We start from the raw sequence: 26,654 nt of genomic DNA on the forward strand, positions 1-26,654 counted from the left end.
ACCTGACAAAGCATTCTTTTAAAGAATATTCAAATATTGAAATGAAGAGAGTTTAATTTCTGGAGGTCCCCTGGTTGGAAAAGCCGATTATGCCTCAAAATAGTTGAATACTATTGAATAGTAGTATCTTTCACTTTAATTCCATATTTTTTACACAATGATATAGCACAAGATACAAGCATTTCTAAGAGCTAAATACTTTAGTTTCATAGCATAGAAAACACAAACCATAAGTCCATACCAAACATATAGCTTCAGTTTACAATTTATGCAACTGTTTTTAATGAAAGCAGCAAAGAGTGATAGAATGGGGCTTTCTTCTGATTCAGATTCTGTCTTCCTGAGAGAGAAACAGAAAAAATTGCAGTAGAATTTAATAATTTAAAGGTGTGCTGCAAATCCTCATAAGTAGCTCCTGTTTGTCATTTGAAGATGGATCTGGCTCTTGGTTGATATCAGGACAAATAAAACTTTTCTTGCATTTTATTTTGCCAGAATGCAGCATTAAAGATATATTGAAGACAGAAACCCCTCAATACTCCATATGTTGATGAATTATATCTTCCAATGTAGTTCAGCAATACATTATATGAATGCTGCAGATTCGGAAACCTTTATGATTCTGTTTTGTGAAACACTGGATTGCTGTGCTTCTGTCTGGCTGACGAAAAAACCACATTTGAATATGTTCCAGATATCTGCTTTTCCAGTTTCATTCACAAAACAGTAAAGAATTGGGTCGGCTATACAATTTATGCTTGTCAAGGCTGTTGTAATTCTATAAGGTACAAACAGATGGGAAGTATAAGAGCAGTCAAGCGGCTCCAAGATACTGCGCAGAAGCAGGACAATGTGATATGGAGTAAAGCAAAGAAAGAAGGTTAGGATGATGCTTAGTAACAAATGATTGATTTTCTTCTTGTCACAGTCTTGAGTTGCTTGATTGTGCTTCACAGCCTGATATATTTTGACGTAGCAGAAGATCATGACAGCTAATGGGAATGCATATCCCACACAGATGCGGTAATAGTTGAAGTATGCTTGCCATTCTTGTAGAGGATATGTGTCATAGCATAAAGTATGATTGCTTTCATTTGCAACTTTATAGTAGAATGTAGTTTTATATAAAATCTGAACGTTTGACATTATTTCAAAAACCCAAACTAAAAAGGATATCAGCAGGGCAAATTTTCTTGTTCGCAAAGAGTGGAACCTCAAAGGATGAACTATGGCTAAGTACCTATCCACGGAGATGCAGGTAAGAAATCCTGAGCTGGTGTAATAATTTAGATATCGGAGAAAAGCAGATAATTTGCAAAGCTGTAGGGAGAATGTCCAGTCATCCCCATTCTGAGCATAATAAATCCATAATGGTAGTGTCATAGTATATAATAGGTCAGCTAACGATAAACAGAAGAGATAGATGCCCAGCTCACTTTTTTTCTGGATTTGACAGCAGGAAATGTAAAGTGATAGTAGATTAGCAGGAATGCTGATAACTATCAGAATACCATAGAGACATGGAAACAAACTTTTATCTAGTTTGTCATAAACATCGCAGGTAGAATAATTCATTATTAATACTGGCTGGCTCAAATGGGAAGGAAAAGCACAGAGGTTTATGTATTTTTCATGGCTTTCATAGGTGGAGAGACAATGAGAGTCCTGTTCTTTGGATTATAACTGTTCAGTTAAAAATTCCATCATTTAGGCTGCAAAATAAAAAGGAAAGTTTCAATAGGCTATTGAGCTACTTTGAGAAAATTCCACAAACTTTCAAAGCATTTTTAAAGTAATGAAATAATATATCTTCCCCTCCTTCCCAATCTGGCAGATGACTTCAAATCCATTTCTTCTTTCCTTTTTAAAAAATGTATTAAGAGAAGAAAAGCTGGATTGGCTATAGAAATAAATAAAGGATAGGTTACATAAAAGGCAAGAAAAAACACTGAGAAGAAAAAAATAGTATTATATACTTTGTTATTCTTTGGCAGTACTCATAACCACATGTAAAAGGAACAAGAACAACAATGAAAAGCTACTTAGCTGCATTGAGCCAAATGATGGTGGAAGAATAACTGTTTGTCTCAACTATTTGCATATAAATAAAGATGCTATTGCTTTAATTTTGATTTCTGCACTAAGCAATGGTCTGGACTTGATTGCCTAAATGTTCTTTTTCAACTTAAGGATACAATAATTCTACTAATGGTTGCTGCATTTCATATATAGGAATCAAAAGAAAGCGTTCAGAAGGGCCAGGAATGAAGATGTGCAGAGTTTGTATACATTAATGTTTAAACATTTATCACTCCAGAATTGGCATATTCTAAAAGAAATGTACAAGCTGTAGAAAAATGTTCATTTCCAAACAATGAATATTGTGAATTTGTTGAAACTTGAAAAAAGATGTCTTTGCTAGAATGGCATCAATTAATATCATCTGGAAGCAACCTTGAAGTATTAACAGTGCTATTATGGAGAACTACTGCTTGATTTGGCTTCTCATAATTTTTAGCCTAGTAAATAGGCTAAACTTAATATACAGTAAGCATAACTTACTTTTCTGTTTCTTCCCCTACTTACAAATCATCAAACTGTTAAATTGGAAGTGACCTAAGAGGTCCTCACGTCCAACCCATCCCCCATCTAGTGCAGGATTCACTATAATATCCCTGATAGATGACTATTCAGCCTTTGTTTCAAAACATCCAGTAAAGGGGAAGAAGCGTGTTAAACTATTCCACTGATTGAAAGGTCTGATTGTCAAGAAATTCTTCCTAATGTCTAATCTGTACCTACATCTTTGACACTTCATGCCATTAATTCTAGTCTTATCTTTTGGAGAAGAATGTAGTGGAATTTATCTAGAAGAAGTGAGAATAAGCCCAAACCCTTTACCTTATTCAGGTGTTTCAGCCTTCTTTTCTGCAATCTAAACATATCGAGTCTTTTAACTGCTCCTTGTAGATTTCCAGTCCTTTCACCATCATGGCAGGCCTTCTCTGGACTTACTCCAGATTATCAATGTCATTTTTAAAACAGGGGTGTGCAGAAAAGAACAGAACACTCCAGGTGAGATCTGACTAAGGCAGGGTAGAGTAGGATAAGTACTTTTTACAATCTGAATTGTGTGACACTCTTGATCTTCTTCAAGGTGTTGCCGTCTTCACAACTGCATTACATGGTAGAGACATGTTGTATTTGTGATCTATTAGTGCAACCAAATCTTCTTACTTGTGCAGCCCTTGAGAAGATTTTCTTCATTCTGTATGTTTTTTTGTTCTTACCCAGATGCATGATTTCATATGTCAACCTATTATATTTCATTATATTTGTTTCTCCTCATTGTTTTCCCCTCTCTCCTGCCAATTGTTAACCAATCCTCCTAACTTTGTATCATCGACAAATTTGGTAAACATTCCCTCAAATCCACATCATTTACAAAAACATTGAACCACACTGCACCCAGGACAGAGCCCTATAGCACCTTGCTTGAGATGCTTCTCCAGGCAGATTTGATCTCATTTATAATCACCTTCTTAGTACGATCCTTGAGCCAATTGTGAATCCATCTAATAGTTGAGTGGTCAAACCCATATGGTTATGATTTTGCTATTAAGGATTCCATGAAAAACTTTTTCAAAAGCTTTGCTGAAATTTAAATACACTATATCTGTGGCAATCCAACCAACCAGTCCATAGAACTGAAGAATCTTGGTAGCCTGTCAGTCACATCTTGAATTGCAACCCTTGGAAAGCAACATACCTCACACAATGTAAAGTGTTTACACAGTAAACACTTGCCCGGCTGACTTAGTTGTGTTTATGGACTGGCTTTCTTGTTTCCTCATTTTGTACCCCTTAGACAATTATTGTATAGCTCTTGATACAGGTACTTCTTCACTTACAACCACAATTAAGATCTGAATCTTCAGTCAGTGACCAAAGCAGCTGTTATGAAGATGTCATTTAATGTCATCATGGTTGAGATTGTTAAATGATCTCCTGGGTCGCTAAATGAATGGAGCCAAAGAACTGCCTGCTAGAGGGACTCAGCCCTGTGTGGAGCTGAATCTCTCCAGCAGGCAACCCTTTTGCTCTCAAAGAGGCTGGTTTGAAAGGTCCATCCAAAATCTGAGCAGGATTTCGACACAGAGTGTTTTCAGCACAGAGTGTTTGGATCCAGACCCCAGAGACAAGAAGTCTCCCTCTGGTTTGGGGTGGTGGTGATTGCAAATGCCCTGTGTTTTAAATGCTCTGTGCCAAAATGCTGCTTCAATTTTGGGACAGACCTTTTTCAGCCAGTCCACAGAAACCACAGGGAGTCCCCTTAGCAAGTGCCAACAACTTGTAGCCTTGAGTGCTAGGTTTCCCATTGGCTTTCGGGGGAAGCCAGCAGGAAGATTGCAAATAGCAATCACATGATCACGGGCTACTTGGCAACCAGTTGTGTGTGTGAATGGGTTGGCAAGCACCCATATCACAATTATGTGACCATGGGGGTGCTGCTGTGACCAGAACTTCAGCACAGGTTGTAAGTTCCTTTGTTCAGCACCACTGTAATTTTGAACGGTTGCTGAACAATGGCAGTTAAGTGAGGACTAGCTGTATATCTATGAACCTATGAACCTAAGAAAGAATCTGCTTGCATTTAAGTAATTCCATAGTCCACACAAGGCTGCAAAATGCAGGAGCAAAACATAATATATTCTACCCTCTGACATCACTCTTTTTGCTTATTTGACAGACCAAGAGCCCTTGAGAGCTTGAACAATTCTAGCTATGATTGAGATAAATCACTAGAGGGAATTTTTCAGACTATTTCCCTAGTATTAGACATTTTCTGTTTCTTAGTATCATAACAAAAGAATGAATATGCATATTGAAATAAATAATTTAACCAAAAGAGAAAAAAATGGAAGTAAAAACCAGAAGTATCCGTATGTATATGTGATGGGGATGGTATGGGAATAGACTCATAAAGTATGAGAAGGCAGAAGCATCAGCCATATGCAACATGTTTTTCTTCCATTCAATCTTGTCTGATTCTTGTAGACTGCCTGGATAAGTCCCTGCAGTTTTCTTGGTAAAGATTTTTAGAAGTGGTTTGCCATTGCCTCCTTCCTAGAGCTGAGAGAAAGTGACTGGCCCAAGGTCACCCAGCTGGCTTTATGCCCAAGGTAAGACTAGAACTTGCAGTCTTCTGGTTTCTACTTTTATGCTTTAACCACCACACCAAACTGGCTTTCGCAAAACCTTTATAGGCCCACTAACTAGGCATTACTATGACAATAACTACAATAATGTCCTATTTTGTGATATGTTTTTTTTTAAATAAGAAACAATTATATCTGTTTTAGGCTAAGAATGGTTTAATTCCACTTCAGACTGCAATAAATATTACATTGGCATAATCTTAATGGAATGGGGGAATGATCTTGGGAGAGAGGCATAGGTATAAGATGATGAGATAATAGGTTTAAAATATGGCTTACAGTTTAGATTATGGAAAGATCTGAGCACTTTAGTAAGACACAAGTTGAACATGAGCATAGTATATATGGAGCCAAGAACATAGTATATATGGTATATTACCAGTGGTGGGATTCAGCTGGTTCGCATTAGTTTGGTAAAACTGGTAGCTAATTTTTTGTTGACTTTGGTGAACCGGCTGATGCCCTAGCCCTTTTGCACAAGGCTCAAAACGGACCTCCGGAAGTGCTTGGATACCACTTCTGGAAGTCCGTTCTGAGCCAGGAGGTCTCCCAGGCTCAGAATGGCCCACCAGAAGTGGGGTCCATGCACTTCCGGCAATCCATTCTGGGCCTGGGAAGCCTCCCTGGCTCAGAATGGACTTCTGGAAGTGACGTCCACACACTTCCAGTGGCCCGTTCTGGGTCTTGGAGGCCTCCCCGGCTCAGAACGTACTTCCAGAAGTGGCATCCACATACTTCCGGTGGGCTGTTCTGGGCCTGGGCAGACTTCCTGGCTCAGAATGGACTTCCAAAAGTGGCAACTATGCAGAGAACCAGTTGTTCAGGTATTTGAATCCCAACACTGTATATTACCAAGAACATTCAGTGCAGATCATAGTAAGTAATCAGCCCATTCTATTCTGCCTTGAAATATTGTGTCAGCTTTTGAATTAGATAGTTGAAACTACAACCAAGTAGATTCAGGTTATATAACATAAAGAATTTCCTTATGGTAGCAGCTGTCAATCAGTTCTGTGCAAATGTGGTTCCTTTTCACTGGAGGTTTTCAAATAGTGGATTGAAATACTTTGGCAGATTCTGAGCACTGGGCAGGGTAAGTGACTTCCATAAGTCCTTCAATTCCTAACTAGGAGGACACCAAAATGATGAAACCTCCTTAGCTCTAAGGTTTCTCCCAATTCACTGATTTTCTGAACAGTAAATCAATACCAATATACAAAGTTTGCATGATGATGATCCCAGGACATCTACAAAGAGACTTAAGAAAGATTTCTGACTGGAATCTTAAACAACTGTGCCATTAATCTAAATCAGAATATCTGTGGTGTTTTATGTGCTATTTGAAATTAAAGGAAACTAAATATATACATTGCATGCATTAAGTATACATATTTTTAAATAGAAATGGCTAAGATTTTGAGATTCTATCAATCCTGTTGAAACTATCATTTGTCAAATTCTCAGTGGTCTTATATGAGAACTCAGGAATGATCCCAGAACTGAGAGTTGCAAATCATTGAGTGATTTGGGGCCATTTTTAATTATAACAAGGAAAGTCAAGTCTCTTAGAACTTTGAAATGGCTTGTTACTGCTTCCCTCTGGGTTATTTTCCAATGCCTACAACCCTAGGATTTCCTGATGTCCAACCAGGGTAGATCCTGATTTCTAGATTTCTTCTAGAGCATCCAAATTTGGCTTGGTGCTTCTTCCATTTCCTACTCTTGTCTGCTGGGAGACATGTGCAAACTCTCAAGCAGCTTTACAATAGGTGTAACAGGCTTATCATTTAAAACAAACCAAACTAAACTATTGAAAAACTGCCTCCAAGCCAGATGACTACAACTACATGGTTCATAGTCCACTAACTATTGTCTCAGACCTGGGTCTATGAAAAATTTCTCACCCTTGCTTTAGAGAGATTGATGAAAGAAAATCTGCCTGCTTGACTCCTGGCTCCAAAAAAAAAAAAAAAAAAGAAAGCTCACTCAGCTTACCTTATGTTACAGTATATTATTTTACAGCTGGCAGCAAGATCTCTTAACAACGCAAAACTCTGATGTGGTTTCCAAATCATCAGTAAAGTATGACTAATATAATTATATTTAAAAGTTACAGTTCCAATTAAGGCATTGATATTGTAATGGTCAAGAGGGAATAATTTTCCTTACCTTTGAACTAAAATTGACTATTGTATCTCTCACCTTTTATGCAGATTAATCTTCTTGTTCCAATTTTTCAGGAAACCATGCTGAAAGGTACAATTTGAGAAATGTGGTTCTGCTTCTGCGCATGTTTGAGGCATCTGATTAAATTTGATTCTCACAGAGAACAGGAAACTGTTGCGGGCAGAAAAAAAAAGGAGAAGCCATCTAGGGAGGAGACGTTTAGCTCCCCTACCCCCGCCCCCACCCCAACACTCTTGAACAAAATTTCCAATTTTGCTCAGGAGGTCTCAGTTTTGCTATTTTACTCTATAGAGTTATCCTAATCCAAGTTTTTTTTTTACTCACATATAAAAAATAAAGCAACAACACACTGTAGCATAATATAGAGTTTTATTAAAATTAATTTATAATTAAAACCTCTTTATCTACATCCTCTAACCCAGAGGGATCGTCCTGTCCAATAATAAAATATGAAAGCCTTATTTTTTTTGCCAAGGTAAAGAAAGCTTGTCAAATGCGCCGATGCACAGCAGATTACTCACTCCAGGATTTTAAAAATGTTAAAAAAGTTTGTTCCCCACCTTCCCCCAGGGTCTCCCATCTGCTATATTATCCAAGAATTAGTATTGTTGCCGTTCAAACTTGGTTTAGTGTTAAATTCAGCCTGATATCATTTAATGTATGTATTTCTCAAATAGGTTGTTATCGGGCACAGTGACTTCTTTGACTGCAATTCAACATGTGCATAGATATGCTTGCTCTTGTTAATGGTCCTAGCCATTTTGTAAGTAAGTCTGTGGGCATTTTAAGAAATGAGAACACTATTATGTCACCATAGTCTATGTGGAATGTGGAAACAGCTCAGTTCTACTTCAAAAAAATTTGCACAATTCCACCCAATTCACAGAAACAAAAAGAAGAAGCTACACTTCTTTTAAACAATGCAAAACTTCAAGGTTTATTATCTGGGAAAAAAAGTTTTTTTTAAAAATCAGAGTCTGCTTAGAGCTATTATAAGGTCAAGTCTAATGAAATAAGCTGTTGTCCAGAACATTCCTATTTATTATACTCCATTCAACCCCTCATTTTCTCCAGTCATTCAGCATTTTGTATGCTTTTCCTAATAATTATATTTAAAAATCCTCCCAGATTTTTATGTTCTCAGCTCTTACAAAACCAGTGGAGAGGATATTAGTACTGATTATTTTATTTACAAAGTTTATGGGCTTCTCCAGTTATCTAGATGCTGGATGGCAGAACACTCCCCATATCTGTAAATTGGATCAAAACAAATACATAACATGCAAAAATTAAAGCCAAGGATAAACAATTATATGCACCCAAATTCCAACATAACACCATTGTGGTATAATAGTTAGAATACAGTATTGCCAGCAGTTTGATTCTCACCGGCTCAAGGTTGACTCAGCCTTCAATCCTTCTGAGGTTGGTAAAATGAGGACCCAGATTGTTGGTGGAAATATGCTGTCTTTAGAAACCGCTTAGAGAGGGCTGTAAAGCACTGTGAAGTGGTATATAAATCTAAGTGCTACGGCTATTTTAAAAATTGCTCAGAGGACAGGCATACCAATCCCGCCATATGTATATACCTATTTATAGAATTTATATGGCTGCCAATTTCAAATACGTAATTCTGGGTGGCAAATAATTCTTAAAAATAGAGTAAAAACATTTTAACAAATAGCCAAGGCATCACCAAATTCTTGAAGATCAGGAGAAAGGAAGCCATCCAAATATCTGGTCCAATGTTCTTATATATCACATTAGAAAAACAAAAAGGGGTTTTAACTTGGGCTTTGTAAATACGTAAATTTGTGGGGTTAAAATGTAGGAATTAGTTTCTACAAGGAATAGCAAAGAATTTAGGAAGAGTTTGGATGCTGCATCTTCAAATTTATGCTGCAGATTTATGTGCCATCAAATTGTTTTTGACTCCTGGAGACCACATACAGTAGATAATTTTTTTTCCATGATGACATGAAACCCAGATTAAGATCTGTCTTTTAAAGGCTAAATTTCTGACAAACAACTAATTTCTTTAGCTTTCAGCAGAATGCAGATTGCTTCACTTCTTATTTAGATTGCCTAAGACTTGATGATTCATAGTTATAATTGTGTGAACTGACATTGTGACCTCAAAGCTGCAGAAGGGAACAATCATATCCTTTGTTCTTGAAGACTGAGCATAATTATATACTAACATCTCATATTCTGCGTTCAGTTCACAATAATCATTTTGGCAATGACTTTGAATTTAACTGGCTTAAACTGGTTTAAAAACCTGGTCCAATGATCCCCCCTTTTTTTGTAATGTCTTGCCTAATGAAGAATTCTGGAGGCTCAACATCTTGGACATCCTTTTTTGTGGATCCTGATAAAAATATAGTATCACTCGCCTCTAAATCTTGAATATTTTTATCCTATGGACCAATAGGGCTGCAAATGAGTCTTCTGAAAAAGTACTGCTGGCAAGTGGTACAACAGCATTGGAAATTGTTTCATTTTGCCAAGCCAAGGTACATTTCTATTAATTATCATAAACAATACACAGAGGAAGCATTTATCTATATACTTCTAAAACTTTTGTTCCTGTAGCCTTTAATTGGTTGAAACAGTGCATTATATGGCAACAATTTTTGGTTCCAAGGTACCTCAAATAGGCTAACTTGCAGAGCGCATCCAAAATCTGGAATCCATCACAAATTTTGTTAAAACATTTTATGACATAAAATAATCATAAAACAGTATATGACATAATACAAAATGTCACAAAAAATCCTACGGGGTGATTGACTGTACTATACAATTCAACATGGGCTATATTTAATGCAAGTGTGTGTGTCCCAGCTTTTCCAGTGAAGGCTGTACATTAGAGTTTCTGTCATTGCTGGAGGCATTCTGGTAAGCAAATATCTCTGAACTGATTACCCAGTCGGGTCATGGGTTGTCTGCTATAAAATAAAATCATGTGTTGCTGGCTGCGTAGATATGAAAACTGAAAGCTCAAAGCCTTAGAACAGAAATTCAATACACTGCACTACTGAAGGCCAGACATAATTTTTTATTGCAATAAGAAAATTTCACAAGTACCTCTGAGAATAGAAACACTGTAAAAATAAAAATAACTAGCCAGTAAGTTCATTGCCTTTTATGACATTAAGGTAATTTGCCTTACTCAACCTAAAGCAGGTCCTACTTTATGATATTCTAAATTTCTTTAGAATATAACTTGTGCCAGTACAGTACCATCTGCAGCTCATCACTTGATGTTGCTTCAGTGAACCAAATCCACCAAAAATATTTCTCTGTGTAGTTTGCTTTGGGTTCACTGCACATGTCTCTTTTTTGATTTGACATACAAGTGCTGAGACATGAGAAATGCTAGTGGCTTTCTCTTACTCATATAGAGAACAAAATAAATGGCCTTCATCTGATAATGTTATGATTGATATACAGGATTAAATTTACTTGAACCACTCACCCCCTCCTCTCCCCCAGTAATATATGCAATACATTTGGAACAACAGTGTCACAAGACTGGGACAAACAATTTCCAGCCTCTTTATCCAAAACAAGCTTACTTTGGAAACAAATATCATTTATTTTTGTTGTGATAATAAGCAATTCTAGACTTTTTGGAGCCAATGCTACAGATTTTGGCTAGGGAGTAAGTCTTACCTTGCTCAATTGAACATTCTTCTAAGGAAGATTGCTCAAGATTGTAGTCCAATTAAAGTGATACTAGATAGGGTTAAACACCTAGTAATTAAAATGAGGAAACAAAAGTGACATTTTGTCACTAAGACTGTCTGGTTCATCTTTTATAACCTGCATGTTACAAAGCATAAATAATTAATCTTTCTAGATTAGAAGCAATTATCTTTCAGTCTTTGACACAAGGCCAGTGTGATTTCAGGCCAAAGAAAGATCAAACTTATTTATTATTTTGCTTTGGATAGCCATATTATTGTATACATTTCCTTTGACTAAATTATTTAATTTTAAATAATTAAAATCAATTATTTTGGCTTTGTTTATCATTAAATGTTAGTATTTAAATACTGAAATTTATTGGTAGTTTAAAATAATAAAAGCAGAATTAAAAATAGAAATAAAAACCAAAATTAAAATAATAAATAATATACTAGTTTAATAATGTTTAGAAAAATATTTAGAAAGCCTAAAAAGATTAATCCCCTCAATTCAATAGAGAGACCTCAGCTAGTAGTAACAGTTTGTAAGCATAATGCAAAAAGAGACCCTATGGCAGCTTTAGGGTATCATCCTCAAAATATGTCAGTGATCAGTGACGTGTGATAGGGTCGTATAGAAGCAACCATTTGGTCAAAGAGCTTGAACCCATATTTGCCACCTTTTTATATTTCATGCTGGAAACAAATTGGCAGCCAGTATAATGTGTTCAGTACAGAGATCCTTTGGAGATATAAAATAATAGGCATAGCAGTGAGGTGGAATCACTTCTCAGTAATTATACAGTATTATAATCGCAAGCAGTGCCACTTATCTTGTACATGTGGAGAAAGAAAGAAATGCCCTTTTAAGGCAATAAATGCATTTTTTTTTAAAAAAAAAATCTCTATCACTGACCTATTTTCTCATTTGTGAGAATTATTTGGTCTGTCTTTCTGCTTTTGAGATCCCACTGTAGCAATATGCTGACATGGTTAGGAAAAGAAACCCAGTACAGATGGGGAAGGCCTTCATGGTGTGTGGGAACACTTTGGATAGTTTTCAGGTATTTATTCATTATTTTTTAAACAATCCAGTTTCTTTCACGTAGTTTCATAATACATTACACTCCTCCCCCTAGAATGAACAAACATTATAGCAACAAAAGAAAAGTAATTACAGCAATACAAGTTTACAAAAGGTAGGGCTTTTTTTCTCATAGAACGCTCAGAACGGTGTTCCGGAACCTTTTTTTTTGCAAAAAAACAAAAACAACCCAGCTCCCTTATTGGTTTTCCTAAGCCTATTGCAGGGCTAGCAATCTTGGCTCTTTTTTATGACTCATGGACTTCAACTCCCAGAAATCCTGAGCCAGCCATGCTGAGGGGAAAGGGAGAGGTTTCCAAGCTGAGCCATGCTGGCTCAGGAATTCTGGGAGTTGAAGTCCTTGAGTCATAAAAGAGCCTGCACTAGAGGAGGACATTAAAATTATTTACAGGATTACTTCTTTAGGAACTAAACTTTTAGAATCTAAAACAGCTAATTCAGAAAAGCCAACAGGAAAGAACCTCACATTTTTCATCTGCTTCTGTCTTTTGGAAGTTAAAATTAGATAACAAAATAATCTATTTCTTATGTTAACATCTCTGCAATGAAATCAAAGGTAACAGGAAAGAAATGAGAAACATTTTTCTCAATGTAATATGTCTAATTTAGCTGATTCTAGAAAAAATAGTATCTTTTGTACACTCTTCAAAACTATTTTGAATCTAAACAATTCTTAAGAATGAAATATTCTTAATTTGGATTTTACTTTTACTGTTTGGACTGTTGTGTGTTTTGAAAAATAGATTATTTAGAATTAGTTATGTTGCACTTCAGTCTTTAAATAATTAACCTAGTATATACATAACAATATATGATGTTTTTCCTGGTGAGCTTAACATCAATAACAACATTTATTAAAGGCTAAAATAATTTCTGGGGGTATTATCTGTATAGTAAAATTTTGGGCAAGCAGTGATCATGTTACATATGTGCATAAGCGTAGTCAGTAGCATATGCCTTTTTAAAAATATCAAACATGCAAAGAAACAAAAATAAGTCCAAAATATCTGTATTACATCCAGAAATGCCAACTTTGCAACCAATATTTCTCATCCATAATTATGGCACCCTAAGGATACCTGCATACATGCAAATGTTTCTCTGGGATCAGTAACGCAACAGGGATTGCTTTTTCCTTCCAGTAACATATACCTAAAACCAGTTTATTGCATTTGGCAATTGTACTAAAAAAATCTCATTCATTTAATTTTAAATCAAGTGAAAAATTGATTAAAATTATTTTATTAAAACAAATTAATGGCAATTCTTTTATAAAAAGTTGCCTCAAACAAAATGAGTCTGACATGCCTGCTGTAGATAGTTGAATGCTCCAAAATAAATTCTAGACCAGGCCTGTACATGCAGCCTACTAAGCACCCTTGGACAGAGCACACTTTTTTTTTAAGTAATAAAATCACCACCACTGCCCTGAAAGTCATGTTGCCTAATGCCTTCATGGCTTACTATGACCACAAGCTCCAACACTGTAGATGCTCCTCTAGTCACCAAATAAAACACTGTAGATGCTCCTCTAGTCACCAAATCATTGATTAGCCCACCAGCATTCCTTTGCAGACCACAAAGATTTTTAATTTATCAGTGTGGGCCTTTCCTTTCTACAAGATAATAATAATAATAATAATAATAATAATAATAATAATAATAATAATAATAATAATAATAATAATAATAATAATAATAATAATATAATAAATAATAATAATTAATAATAATAATAAGTAGTAGTAGTAGTAGTAGTTGGAAGGGACCTTGGAGGTCATCTAGTCCAACCCCCTGCTCAGGCAGGAAACCCTATACCATTTCAGACAAATGGCTGGCCAGTCTCTTCTTAAAAATTTCCAGTGTTGGAGCATTCACCACTTCTGGAGGCAGGTTGTTCCACTGGTTAGTTGTTCTAACTGTCAGGAAATTTCTCCTTAGTTCTAGGTTGCTTCTCTCCTTGACTAGTTTCCATCCGTTGCTTCTTGTCCTGCTTTCAGGTGCTTTGGAGAATAGCTTGACTCCCTCTTCTTTGTGGCAGCCCCTGAGATATTGGAACACTGCTATCATGTCACCCCTCACCCTTCTCTTCATTAAACTACACATACCCAATTCCAGCAACCGTTCCCTATATGTTTTATCCTTCAGTCCCCCAATCATCTTTGTTGCTCTTCTCTGTACTCTTTCTAGAGTCTCAACATCTTTTTTACATTGTGGTGACCAAAACTGGATGCAGTATTCCAGGTGTGGCCTTATCAAGGCATTGTAAAGTGGTATTAGTACTTCATGTGATCTTGATTCTATCCCTCTGTTAATGCAGCCTAGCACTGTGTTGGCTTTTTTGGCAGCTGCAGCACACTGCTGGCTCATATTTAAGTGATTGTCCACTAGGACTCTGAGATCTCTCTCACAGTTACTACTATTGAGCAAGGTACCACCTATACTATACCTGTGCATTTGATTTTTCCTGCATAAATGTAGAACCTTACTTTTTTCACAATTGAATTTCATTTTGTTAGATAGTGCCCAGTTTCATTTTGTTAGATAGTGCCCAGTGTTCGAGTCTGTCCAGATCCTCCTGTATCTTAAGTCTATCTTCTGGAGTATTGGCTATTCCAGCCAGCTTGGTGTTGTCTGCAAATTTGATGAGTTCCCCATCTATCCCCTCATCCAAATCGTTGATGAAGATGTTGAAGAGCTGCACAGACCTCTTCTAGATTTTCCTCTTGCTTTTCCGAGTTAACTGCTTGGTCTGTCATTGAGCAAGAATTGACTTTGTAGGGAAGCATATTATCATTTGATGTATATTTAACGTATGTTCTACCTTTATTTACCAATTATATAATATTTGTGTGGGAACAGCCAGAATTTGGTCTCCCAAGAATTTGGTTTTTCACCTTTCAGCCTTTCTGTTCCTCCCTAGTTGGGCCTCTCTGTAGCTTGTGTAGAGCACACTCTCCTGGCTGGGAGGGGGGCCTGGCATGTGGGAGGTTTGGGAAACGCTATGATAAAGACTTCACATACATCTTATGCTATCTTGTTTTTGTGTGATCTCATAAGCACCTGAGTATCCAATTATTTCTGTGTATCCTGTTTGTGTGACACTGATGTAGTTTTTGTAATATTGGAGGTGAATAAAAGTTCAGGGGGCAGTGTGCTCTCCAGAGTTCTTTTGGAGACGAGGCTGCCCTGCTGGTTCAGGACAACTCTATCGACCCGGGTCTGAATTCTTTTCCCTTCATCTGGTGCCCCGTGTGAGGCTGTGAGGCCAACTGTAACTTCTAGCTTACCTTCGCTTGGCGGGAGCTAAACGAACGCGTTCAACTTTTCATTCCCTCTGAGGAATCAACGAGGTAAGTATGGGGACTTCTCTTTCAACAGGACAGGAAAAACAGGTATCTGACCTTTGGAATTTGTTGACAAGGACTACGCAAACAGTTAAAGTTTATAAAGAGGATGTAGAAGAGCTGGTTAAGATTATTGTTAAGTTATGCCCTTGGTATCCTGCAGATGGGTCTTTTAGTCCCTATGATTGGCAAGAAATTGGGAAAAATCTGCATCAGGCTGTGACCACTCCAGTATCAGTACTACACACTTGGCAACTCTGCTATAAAGCTATTACTGAGTGGTCCAATCCTCTCTTATACCCTCCAAAATTAATAACTCCTGAGGCACCAATCTTGTATCCTCCAAAATTAATAATTCCTGAGGCACCAATCCTGTATCCCCCAGACCCTCAGCCACCACTGTCTCATAATAATTCTTCACGGCAGTGGAGCTCTGAGAGTCAGCAAAATTCAGACCCTCCTCAGCCTCAAACACAGACTGCTTTTCAGCAAATGGTGCAGTCTGCATTGGTCTCTGGAAATTCAGAGGACGTCCAGGAGGCATTGCCATTAATGGCTGTCTGCCCCGTGAGACTACCATTGCTCCAATGATTAATTTGTGTCAGAACATTGAAACTGAATCTCCTAAGACAGAACTTTTGGCCACAGCTCTTGCAGCTGTAGTTCATCCAGCCAAAGACAAAAAATGCTTTGCTTACCATTTTAAGGATAATAACTTGCTAACTGGAAAGCATTTACCTGTTAACTGCTTATTAACCTTACAGGAAATCTTGGCTAAATCGGGACTTGTCATTGCCCCTGAGAAGGTTCAAAATAAACCTCCTTTTCTATATTTAGGTCTTTGGATGCTTCAATCTTCTTTTTCTCCTTTTGTCTCAACTCTGTGCATTCCATCTCATTTCACTCTGGTACAATTGCAAAAATTTTGGGGTCATCTTAATTGGGCTAGACCATTTTTAGGGTTAACTACTGCTTTGTTGCGTCCACTTTTTATTGCCTTGCAAGGTCATTTAACCCCTGACGCGCAGATTCCAGTCTCCCTGGCAATGCGGCATTGCCTTCATCAAATCAATTCTGCCCTTCGCAAAGTTATGGTTAACAGAGCCCCTGTTTTAGGATTAATGTCAGCAGCCCTTTTTCATACTCCTTTGCAGCCAACTACTATCTTATTTTTTCCTGAAACGCTTAAATCTATCTGCATTGTAGAATGGTTGTATTTGCTACACACATCAGCTAAAAATGTATTTTCCGTTAAGGTGTTATATTCTGGCTTTCATCCTTTAGTCTTTCACTTGCCTTGCACCAAGGATCAGCATGATTTCTTTATGCAAATGTCTAATGCTTTTGCGATTGCTTTTGTAGATTATGTGGGAGCTGTATTATTTAATCCCCCCAAGGACCAACATTTGACTTTATTACAGGAATTGCCTTTTGTTTTTCAATCTGCACAGGTTTTTACCCCTCTTCCTAATGCTATTACATTATTTACAGATGGATCTCGTACCGTGGGGTGGTTGTTTGGCAAGTTGATGGCTATTTACAGATGGATCTCGTACCGTGGGGTGGTTGTTTGGCAAGTTGATGGCAAGTGGCAAGCTAGGTTCACAGCTTCTCAAACCTCAGCCCAGCGTGCTGAACTTTCTGCTGTGATTTTAGCCTTTCAATTGCATGATTCAATTCCTTTTAATCTTATTGTAGACTCACAATATATTTATAATCTTTTTAATCATATGGCATTTGCTTACCTGTCTCCACTTTTGGATCGTAATTTACTTTCTTTATTCCTTACTTTTCAAACTCTTTTGCGTGACCGAACTATTCCATTTTTTGTTGCTCACATTCGCTCTCATACAGGTTTTTCTGATACTATTCCTGATGGCAACCATAGAACCGATGTGGTTTTCCATTTTCTTAAGGAGGCTTACCCTTTGACTAACCATTCCTATTTTCACCAGAATGCTAAATCTCTTTGTGCTACCTTTAACATTCCACTTTCTCAGGCTGGTGATATTATCTCAGCCTGTCCTTCTTGCTCCTCTTCCCCCCTCTCTTTTCCCTTTGATGCTGTTAATCCAAGAGGAACAGATGTGTGGGTTACCCCCCTTCGCAGCGAAACTGCCTCTCATGTTATTCAGCATCTTCTCGCTGCCATGGCTGTCATGGGACGACCACTTGTTTTAAAGACTGACAATGCTCCTGCATATACTTCTAATGCTTTTTCTCAATTTTGCAGAACTTGGGATATTTCTCTCCGACATGGCATTCCATACAATAGCTCAGGCCAAGCTATAGTGGAACGTGCACATGGTACATTTAAAGCTTTGTTGTTTAAACATTCAAAGAAAGGGGAATTACTCCCTCAGATCTTAAAACCTTAATTCCAGTATTGTTGTTTACTTTGAATCATTTAACTATCACTAATCAAGCTTATACTCCTGCAGAGAGACATTTTAGGAAGGAGCTCCCCCTGGAGCGACCACAAGTGCTATATAAGGAGCTGCCCGAACCAACCTGGAAGGGACCAGCTGAATTGATTACTTGGGGAAGGGGTTTTGCATCTATTCTTACTCCTACAGGACCAGTGTGGGTGCCTGCCAGGTGTGTGAAGCCATTCCGAGCCAAACATGAGCTGGCACAAGAGGCTGAGCAGTCCACTCCCAGAGTTCAATCCAACCCTGACATTGAACTCAAACCTGATGGGTGAAATACCACGAAGGCGTAAAAGACCTTCGCGGCCAGCAGGAACTCAGCCACCAGTAACATGGGGAATGTTAAAAACACTCAGCGCAGATGCCCTTGGTGACCTTACTATCGCACAGCTAGAGCCGACTCCAGAACTATTCCTGTCGGCATTTATCACTCAACTTAACCAATTCAGCACTTGGACTGTTGCTGTGTTTTTTTTGGGTTTTTTTTAAATTTTTTCATCTGTAGGAATTCACGAAGTTTTAGCAAATAGAGGACAATTCAATTTGTGGCTACAACTGGCCAACATTTCTGGTCAGAGAAATTTTTGCTTAAAAATGTCTGCTTCTGCTCACGAAGTTATTAGCTTTTGCATTGTTCCTGTCTGTGCTCCAGCTACTGTTATTCAAGATTATACTCTTTTTGCCAATTTTAATATATCTACTACTTATGATACTATGTATTCTTGGGGCTCTCCCACTTATAAACTTAAGAAGAATGCTTTTTCTATTATTACTCCAAATGTTATTCACCACGAGAATATCACTTGTGCTAGAATCATTAATTGTACCCATAACTGTTATAATTTTGGTGATTCAGCTTTGACTAATTGTGTTCAGATTGTTAATGTATCCTTCACTCTAGGTCACATTCCTCTTCCCAGTGGATGGTTTTTTTCATGTGGACAGAGAACATTTAATTATATTCCGGCCAATCTGTCCAGTCCAACCTTCTGTTGTTTGAGCCGTCTAGCGCTCATCATGCCTGACAGTAAAACCGTCAGGCAAGCATCTCCGGTCAATCGTAAAAGGCGTGCGTACAGTGGCGATGAGTTAGACTCCACCTGTAACTCTTCCACACGTCTTTTCAACAAGGAGGAAATTTTAGCCCTGGCTTTGTTTGTTCCTCGTGCTTTGGCTGCTAAAAATAGCAGAAATATTAATTCTCTTGCATGTCTTGTGGCTAAAGCCTTGAATCATACTTTCTTTGCTATTGCACAGTTAAATGATGAACAGAAGGAGTTACACCATGCTATTTTAGAAAATAGGGCTGCTATAGATTATCTCATGCTTTTACATAATACAGGATGTGAAGCAGTGGAAGAAATGTGCTGTTTTAATATAACTGATAATTCCAATGCCATTCGTAACCATATATCTGCTTTGCACACATTAGTTCACCAAATTCGTCAGGATAAAGGATGGGGTATTTGGCAGTGGCTTACATCTTGGCTACCGGATTTTGCTTGGCTTAAGCATTTATTTGTTTATGGTATTTTAACTATAATTATATTGATTAGTTTGTGTTGTTGTATCCAATGTATTCCCTCTTTGCTGGCATTGTGCCGTTCGCTTTTTGTTAAACGATCTCACACCTCTACCTTCAATGCCAAAGATTTACATGTTATGCAAGCTTATCTCAAACATTCTGCTTCTGTCATTACACAAAAAAAGGGGACATGTGGGAACGGCCAGAATTTGGTCTCCCAAGAATTTGGTTTTTCACCTTTCAGCCTTTCCGTTCCTCCCTAGTTGGGCCTCTCTGTAGCTTCAGTGTAGAGCACACTCTCCTGGCTGGGAGGGGGGCCTGGCATGTGGGAGGTTTGGGAAACGCTATGATAAAGACTTCACATACATCTTATGCTATCTTGTTTTTGTGTGATCTCATAAGCACCTGAGTATCCAATTATTTCTGTGTATCCTGTTTGTGTGAGACTGATGTAGTTTTTGTAATATTGGAGGTGAATAAAAGTTCAGGGGGCAGTGTGCTCTCCAGAGTTCTTTTGGAGACCAGGCTGCCCTGCTGGTTCAGGACAACTCTATCGACCCGGGTCTGAATTCTTTTCCCTTCAATTTGTATGCAATCCACATGGCGAGGTTTGGGGAAACTTACAATAGAAAAAATATATTTTTAAAATCATAAGATATATGCCTCCGCTGCCCACATTGTGCAGCCCTGCCATATAGAGTGGGCTCTGCTGCTCCCACAGCACCAGCTGCACTGGCTCTGGCCCCAGGGAGGGGAGCCCGCCGCCCACACCCTTCGCACCTGTGACCGATGTTGCATGCCTAATGAGGTTTGCTCTCAGGAATGCCTGAAATTCTGCCGCAGTAAATTGGGCCCTGTTATCGGACACTACGACGCCCAGCAGCCCATGAATGGCAAAAAGTTTCCTAAGCACCTGGATGTTCCTAGCATTAGTCACATTTGCAATTGGTATAACTTCTAGCCATTTAGAGTGGCTGTCGACCACTATAAGAAAGAGCTGTCCCTGAAAGGGCCCAGCGAAGTCTATGTGAATCCTAGACCAGGGAGTGTGAGTCTCCTCTCACCTGTGAACTGGAGCATGAGGCATTTCAGGCCTTGATTGCTGGCATGTATAACACCCATGCACCTGGGCCTCAATGGCTTTATCTAATCCTGGCCACCATAAATAGCTTCTAGCCAAAGCTTTCATGCGAACAATACCTGGATGGCCTTCATGCAGTGATTGCAAAACCCTGTCTCTTAGTGAGGTAGGAACTATGACCCTGTTCCCCCAAAGAATACAACCCTTGTGAGCTTATAGCTCATGTCTCTTTGTAAAATAGCTCTGAAACTCAGGACCTAGGCTTTTATCCAGCCACCCTGTGTGTACCCACGATAGCACTCTACTTAGTGTCTTGTCTGCTGTCATTTCTGCAGCTATGTCCCCTGCGTGGAGGGGAAACTCTGGCAAGTCCTGAATAACCAAAACGCGGGCTGCTGGGGCCAGATCTGGTTCAACTTGTAGCAGTGGAAGCCTGCTCAGGCCATCTGCATGGCCCATATCCTTGCCAGGTTTGTGAATTAGCTTAAATGTATAAGCCGATAAAAAAATGGACCATCTAAGCATTCTAGGGGATAATATGTGGGGTGTCTGTTTGTCTGTAGTGAATAACCCCAATAGTGGTTTATGGTCTGTGAAGACCGTGAAGTCCCTGCTGTATAAGTAGTTGTGGAATTTTTTAACTGCAGCTACTATGGCCAATGCCTCATTGTCAATTTGAGCAAGATTACGGTCAGCAGACGACAGTGTCCTTGAATAAAAAGCAATTGGAACTTGAGTTCCATCTTTCTCTAAGTGACTTAAGACTGCACCCACCCCATATGGGGATGCGTCACATGCTAAGCAAACTGGCTTGGACTCTTTGAAATGAGTGATAGTGGAACTGACCGACAGAAGTCCCTTCAATTCCTGGAAACTCTTTTCGTGAACACTAGTCCACTTCCATGTACCATTTTTATCCAGGAGCCTGTCTAGCGGCTCTGCCACTGCGGCCTTGTTATGAAGGAACATGTGGTAAAAATTTAGGAGGCCCAGGAATGCCTGCGGCTCTCCTTTCGTTTTAGGGCTAGGTGCCATCTGAAGGGCTTTTACTTTAGACTCAGCAGGGTGGATGCCATTAGCATCAATGCGAAACCCCAAGAATTCAGCTGAAGGGACTCCAATACTGCACTTATTCTTTTAAAGCTTGAGGCCTGCTTCTCGTAGCCTTTGCAGGATGGCTTTGAGCTAGCACCTCAGTGGATTCACCGGCGATGAGCATGTCATCAAAATAGGGGCAAACCCCCGGAATGCCCTTGAGTGTATGTTCCATAATGCCCTGAAAAATTCCCGGGGCCACACTGACCCCAAATTGCAGGCACTTTATTTTAAACACCCCCTGTGGGTTACAATTGTCTGAGCTGTGGCCATGATACCCAGCTTTTTCTTTCGACCCCAAACCACCCCAGTGATGCCCTCAACGTGATGTCCCGTTGCCTGGAGGCGGTTCGGGTCTGGATGGGGAGGAACAGACTTCAACTCAACCCCGACAAGACTGAGTGGCTTTGCATACCTTCATCCCGGGTCTACTCGGATATTCCATCTCTTTCTATGGGGGGTGAACTATTACCCCCCGTAGATAGGGCTCGCAACTTGGGAGTCCTCCTAGATTCACGGCTCACCTTGGAAGATCACATAGTGGCTGTGACTAGGGGGGCTTTCGCCCAGGTTCGCCTGGTGCGCCAGTTGCGGCCCTATCTAAGCCGGGATGATTTATGCACGGTCACTCACGCGCTCGTGACCTCTCGTCTAGACTACTGCAACGCTCTCTACATGGGGCTTCCCTTGAGGACCACCTGGAGGCTCCAACTGGTACAGAATGCAGCCGTGAGAGTTGTGTTGGGAGTCTCCCAATACTCCCATGTTACACCTCTGCTCCGTGAGCTGCATTGGTTACCAGTTGTCTTCCGGGTGAGATTCAAGGTACTAGTAATGGTGTTTAAAGCCCTACATGGCAGGGGTCCAGAGTACCTTAGGGAACACCTGCTGCCAGCATCAACTTCCCTCCGCCCTGTGCGTTCCCACAGAGAGGGCCTCCTCAGGGTGCCACCGGTCAGAGAATGTAGATTGGTGGCCCCCAGGGGGAGATCCTTCTCTGTGGGCGCCCCGGAACTATGGAACCAGTTACCAGTTGAGCTCCGGACGGCGCCCGATCTTCGATCCTTTCGCCGCGATCTAAAAACATACTTGTTCGAACAAGCCGGCCTGGCCTGAGGGGGGATTGGTGGGGTTTTTACTGTCATTTTATTGGGGTTTTTACTATGTATTAATTGTTTTTTAGTGGGCATGTATTTAATTACTTTTTAACTTTTGTAATTCTGTGTTTTTATTCTTGCCCTGTACACCGCCCTGAGTCCTTCGGGAGAAGGGCGGTATAGAAATATTAATAAATTAAATTAAATTAAATCAACAGGAAGTTGCTGATAGGCCTGAGCCAAATCTAATTTCGCAAAAATGGTGCCACCCTGCAAGGCATTCTGGAAATCAGTTAGTACAATGTCAGAAGGCCTCAGCTTGGCCCATCTCTTACTGCGACTACAAACAAAATTAAATGTTTCAAGGGAAATAACAGAAACAGCGGAGCCTGTGTCCAGCTCCATTTTGCAGGGGACCCCTTGCAGCTCCACCTGAAGTCTATACTTGGGCTTAATTGGACGGTGAGCCCCTGTACGGCAAATCCTTCTGTGGCTAGAGCAAAAACCCATGCTGTACTGTCCCGGGGCCCTGGTACCTCTCCTGGTCGGATCTTTCGACTGGTGATTCGATGGCCGGTCCCTCTGGCAACTTCTGCAGAGGGACGCAATGTGGCCTGTCTTCCCGAAGGCCTGGCACATGGCTGTCCGGAACATACAGTCCAAACATTGGTGGCGGCCGCCACAACCTGGACATCTAAGGAAGGGATCTGCCTTGTAAGTGGCTTCATGTTGCTTGTTGTTGTGACGCTGTTGGTCGATTTGTCTGTGTAGCTTGTAGACTTCTGTGTCATCTTCAGGGTCTGCTGTGTGTTCGGCGTCCTCGTGGTGGATGGCTTCTTCACATTGTGCAGTTTTGGCAGGCCTCATGGCTCATAGGGCCCCGCCGGTGGCTTCGTTCGCCATGATTTCCTTCTGTGCAACTAAAAAATGATAGAATCTCTTTGGTGAAGATTTTCTGCTGAAGCTCTCAGTTGCGGAGGCCACAGACAAGTCAGTCTCGTAGTCTCTCCTCGACGTCAGAGAACTGGCACAGGCGTGCGGACTGCCTCAAGGCCATGATGTACTCAGATGCGGTTTCACCTGGTTGCTGTATTCTTTGCTTGAAAGCATAGCGCCAAGCGATTATCAACAGCTTGGGCTGAAAATGGTCTCCTAGCTTCTTCTTTAAGTCCGCAAAGGATATGGACTCCAAAGGTGTTGGCGCAAACAGGTTCTCTGCTATGTCGAATGTTGCTGGGCTGCACACACAGAGAAGCGTGGCAGCCTTCAGTCCATCCTCGGCGACCTGGTTCACTCGAAGGTAGTTCTCAACCCTGGACAGGTACGAGGACCACTCTTCTGGCTGCTTAGTGTTGAATTCCTCCAGCTTTCTGACTTTGGCCATTTCAGCTGGTCTTCGCGGCTGGTGCTCGGTGTCGTCGAATCCTGCTCCTCCGTTGCCCAGGGACTGGTCCTCTGGGTGTGTGGCCGCTAGCATGGCTCTGCTAGCCGGCCGTAGGGGGGGAAAATTGCTTTTTCCACCAGGCGTGCGCTGCCTCTCCCCTAGTGACTTTCAGCTTGGTTGAAGGAGCAGGATCCCACCTTCGTTGCCAGTGTTATGTACTCAGTTCATTGCTTAATGATGAAGATGAGGTGAGTGAGTTCAGCAAAGATCATTGTTTATTGCTTGCAGGATCTGAACTGGGAAACAGGGCTGCGAATGCAACAATTTATACCCTGGCCTTTAGGCGGCGGCCAATAGGTTTAAAGCAACAAATTGCCGCCCTAGAGGCAACCAATAGCGGCGCTGGAGACGGGTTGTCTGAGGCGCTGGGAGCCGTTAGCCAGCTTCCCTGCTCAAACAGCCTTCCAGCAATTACCCATGTGGTGTTCGCTTAACAAAACAAGCTCAATACATTACAGTATACATCTATGTTTTCTTCTTATAGAACCCTTCTGGAATTTCTTCCATTTTTTTCTGTCATTCTCTAAACGTAATTCATCAGGATGCATTCTAAGATAGGAGATTCTTATCTCTTTTAAGTAAGGAGGCATTCCACATTCCAGAGAGTAGTTCTGATGATACAAACCATAACATTTTTAATAACCCCTGGCTAGAAATTACAAACCAAGAATTAAGAGAATGGCTGGTTAAGGTACCACTCCCAACATCCTGTCCACATTTTCAGATACCACACATAGAAATTATGCATTCTAATCATACAGGAATCATTATTAGACACCTACAGAACATAGTAGAATCTGCATTAATGCTGGCATTTATGCAAGCTTGAATAAGCTTGAGATTTTATCATCAAGAAAACAAACTAAACCAGGGGTAGGCAACCTCGGCTCTTTTATGACTCATGGACTTCAACTGCCAGAATTCCTGAGCCAGCACAGCTGATTCAGGAATTCTAGGAATTGAAGTCCATGAGTCATAAAAGAGCCGAGATTGCCTACCCCTGAACTAAATCAAACCCCAAAACAACAAAGCAAAAAGATTCTATGATTAAGTGTTGGAAATTGAAATGAGGACAGCCTGAATAGCCCAGCAAGCACTGAGCTTACCAATGCAGTATATTGCTTTTCTGCTGCTCAAGTAGATTTTATGTTCTATCTTCCTGATCTGAGTCATCTTCCACCTACTCTTTAGCCCTCTAACTTGTTTTTTCAGCTCCCTACATTTGTACACCAAGGAGTCATTTGTGAAGCATGACAGAAATTAGAAGCGATTATATGAATAGCCTTAGCAAGTCCCCTATTTTAGGGCATTAACATATTATTAATAGAATTAACCACCAACCTGCCCAAGTCCTCCTGAAGACCAATTTGATCAACAGATGTTTTGGGAAGATTGTTCTAATAGGTCCACGGCTTCTACAGAAATGAGATGTAACCACTACATAACCATAGCCAGATAATCAGCCACTTACCACAGGATTAAGGCATACCCATGCATCAAACAGGATAAAATGTTAAACTTGTGTGATTGACATTGTGTCCTGCTCAGAAGCTTAAAGTTACTACTGCTGTGATCTCCTGACCTGTGGAAGACAAACCAACTCAAAATGGTTGGCAAAGCGACTCAGCATTATGAAGCTGAAGGATATAAATAATGAGATCTCAGTATGTGTATCAATCTGATTAAGTACTACTATTATAGTAAAATAGACGCAATATAGGTCTGCCAAATTTGGAAAGGAAACATCAGCAGCATAACCCTCCCCAAACAAAATGGAAGAGGACTACATTCGGTGGAAGGAGGGAAGGAGGAAGAGAAAGAAAGAGGGCGCAGAATCGTCCAACGCATGGAAGAAAGAGCGCACACACACGGGACCGGCTCCCTCTTGTACGTCGTTACACCCAAAATCTTCCTGTGGTTAGAGGGGTGGAACCAATTCCAGAAGCCATGCTCTGCATGTTTTTCCTACTATATTACGAATAATAACGATTGTAATTTCCTGTTAAAGTCACTGCAAGGCACTTCAATCTTTAAACTCCCCAAGGGCGTTACAGTGCCACTGATACGCAACGGTCTAAATCAGGGGGTAGGCAACCTCGGCTCTTTTCTGACTCATGGACTTCAACTCCCAGAATTCCTGAGTCAGCTATGCTATGCTGACTCAGGAATTCTGGGAGTTGAAGTCCATGAGTCATAAAAGAGCCGAGGTTGCCTACCCCTGGTCTAAATCGTCAGGATCCCGATCTCCGCTGGACACAAGCCCCACACGTCAACTCGAAAGGCATGATTTCCGAGGTTACGTCACCGCTGAGGCGAGGGAGGGAGCTGCTGCACCACCACTCAAAGACTTCGCTCCCTTATCTTTCCTCGCTCTCCAGTTGCCCGCCTGGTCAGGTGATCGCGTGTCACATGATCGTGCTGGTAGCTGGAGCG

At 40.2% G+C, this 26,654-nt stretch overlaps 1 protein-coding gene across 1 annotated transcript; it reads right to left on the reverse strand.

Moving 5' to 3' along the window:
• Window positions 1–280: 280 nt before the first annotated feature.
• Window positions 281–7,614, reverse strand: GPR65 (G protein-coupled receptor 65). The gene is made up of 2 exons (XM_081322256.1): window positions 7,422–7,614; window positions 281–1,712 (listed from the first exon to the last, which is right to left on the reverse strand). The coding sequence occupies exon 2, from the start codon at window positions 1,573–1,575 to the stop codon at window positions 586–588; it is 990 nt and encodes a 329-aa protein (XP_081178382.1). The 5' UTR covers window positions 1,576–1,712; window positions 7,422–7,614; the 3' UTR covers window positions 281–585.
• Window positions 7,615–26,654: the final 19,040 nt, after the last annotated feature.

This window comes from Vipera berus (assembly GCF_964194415.1).
Source record: "Vipera berus genome assembly, chromosome: 1".
NCBI lineage: Eukaryota > Metazoa > Chordata > Lepidosauria > Squamata > Viperidae > Vipera > Vipera berus.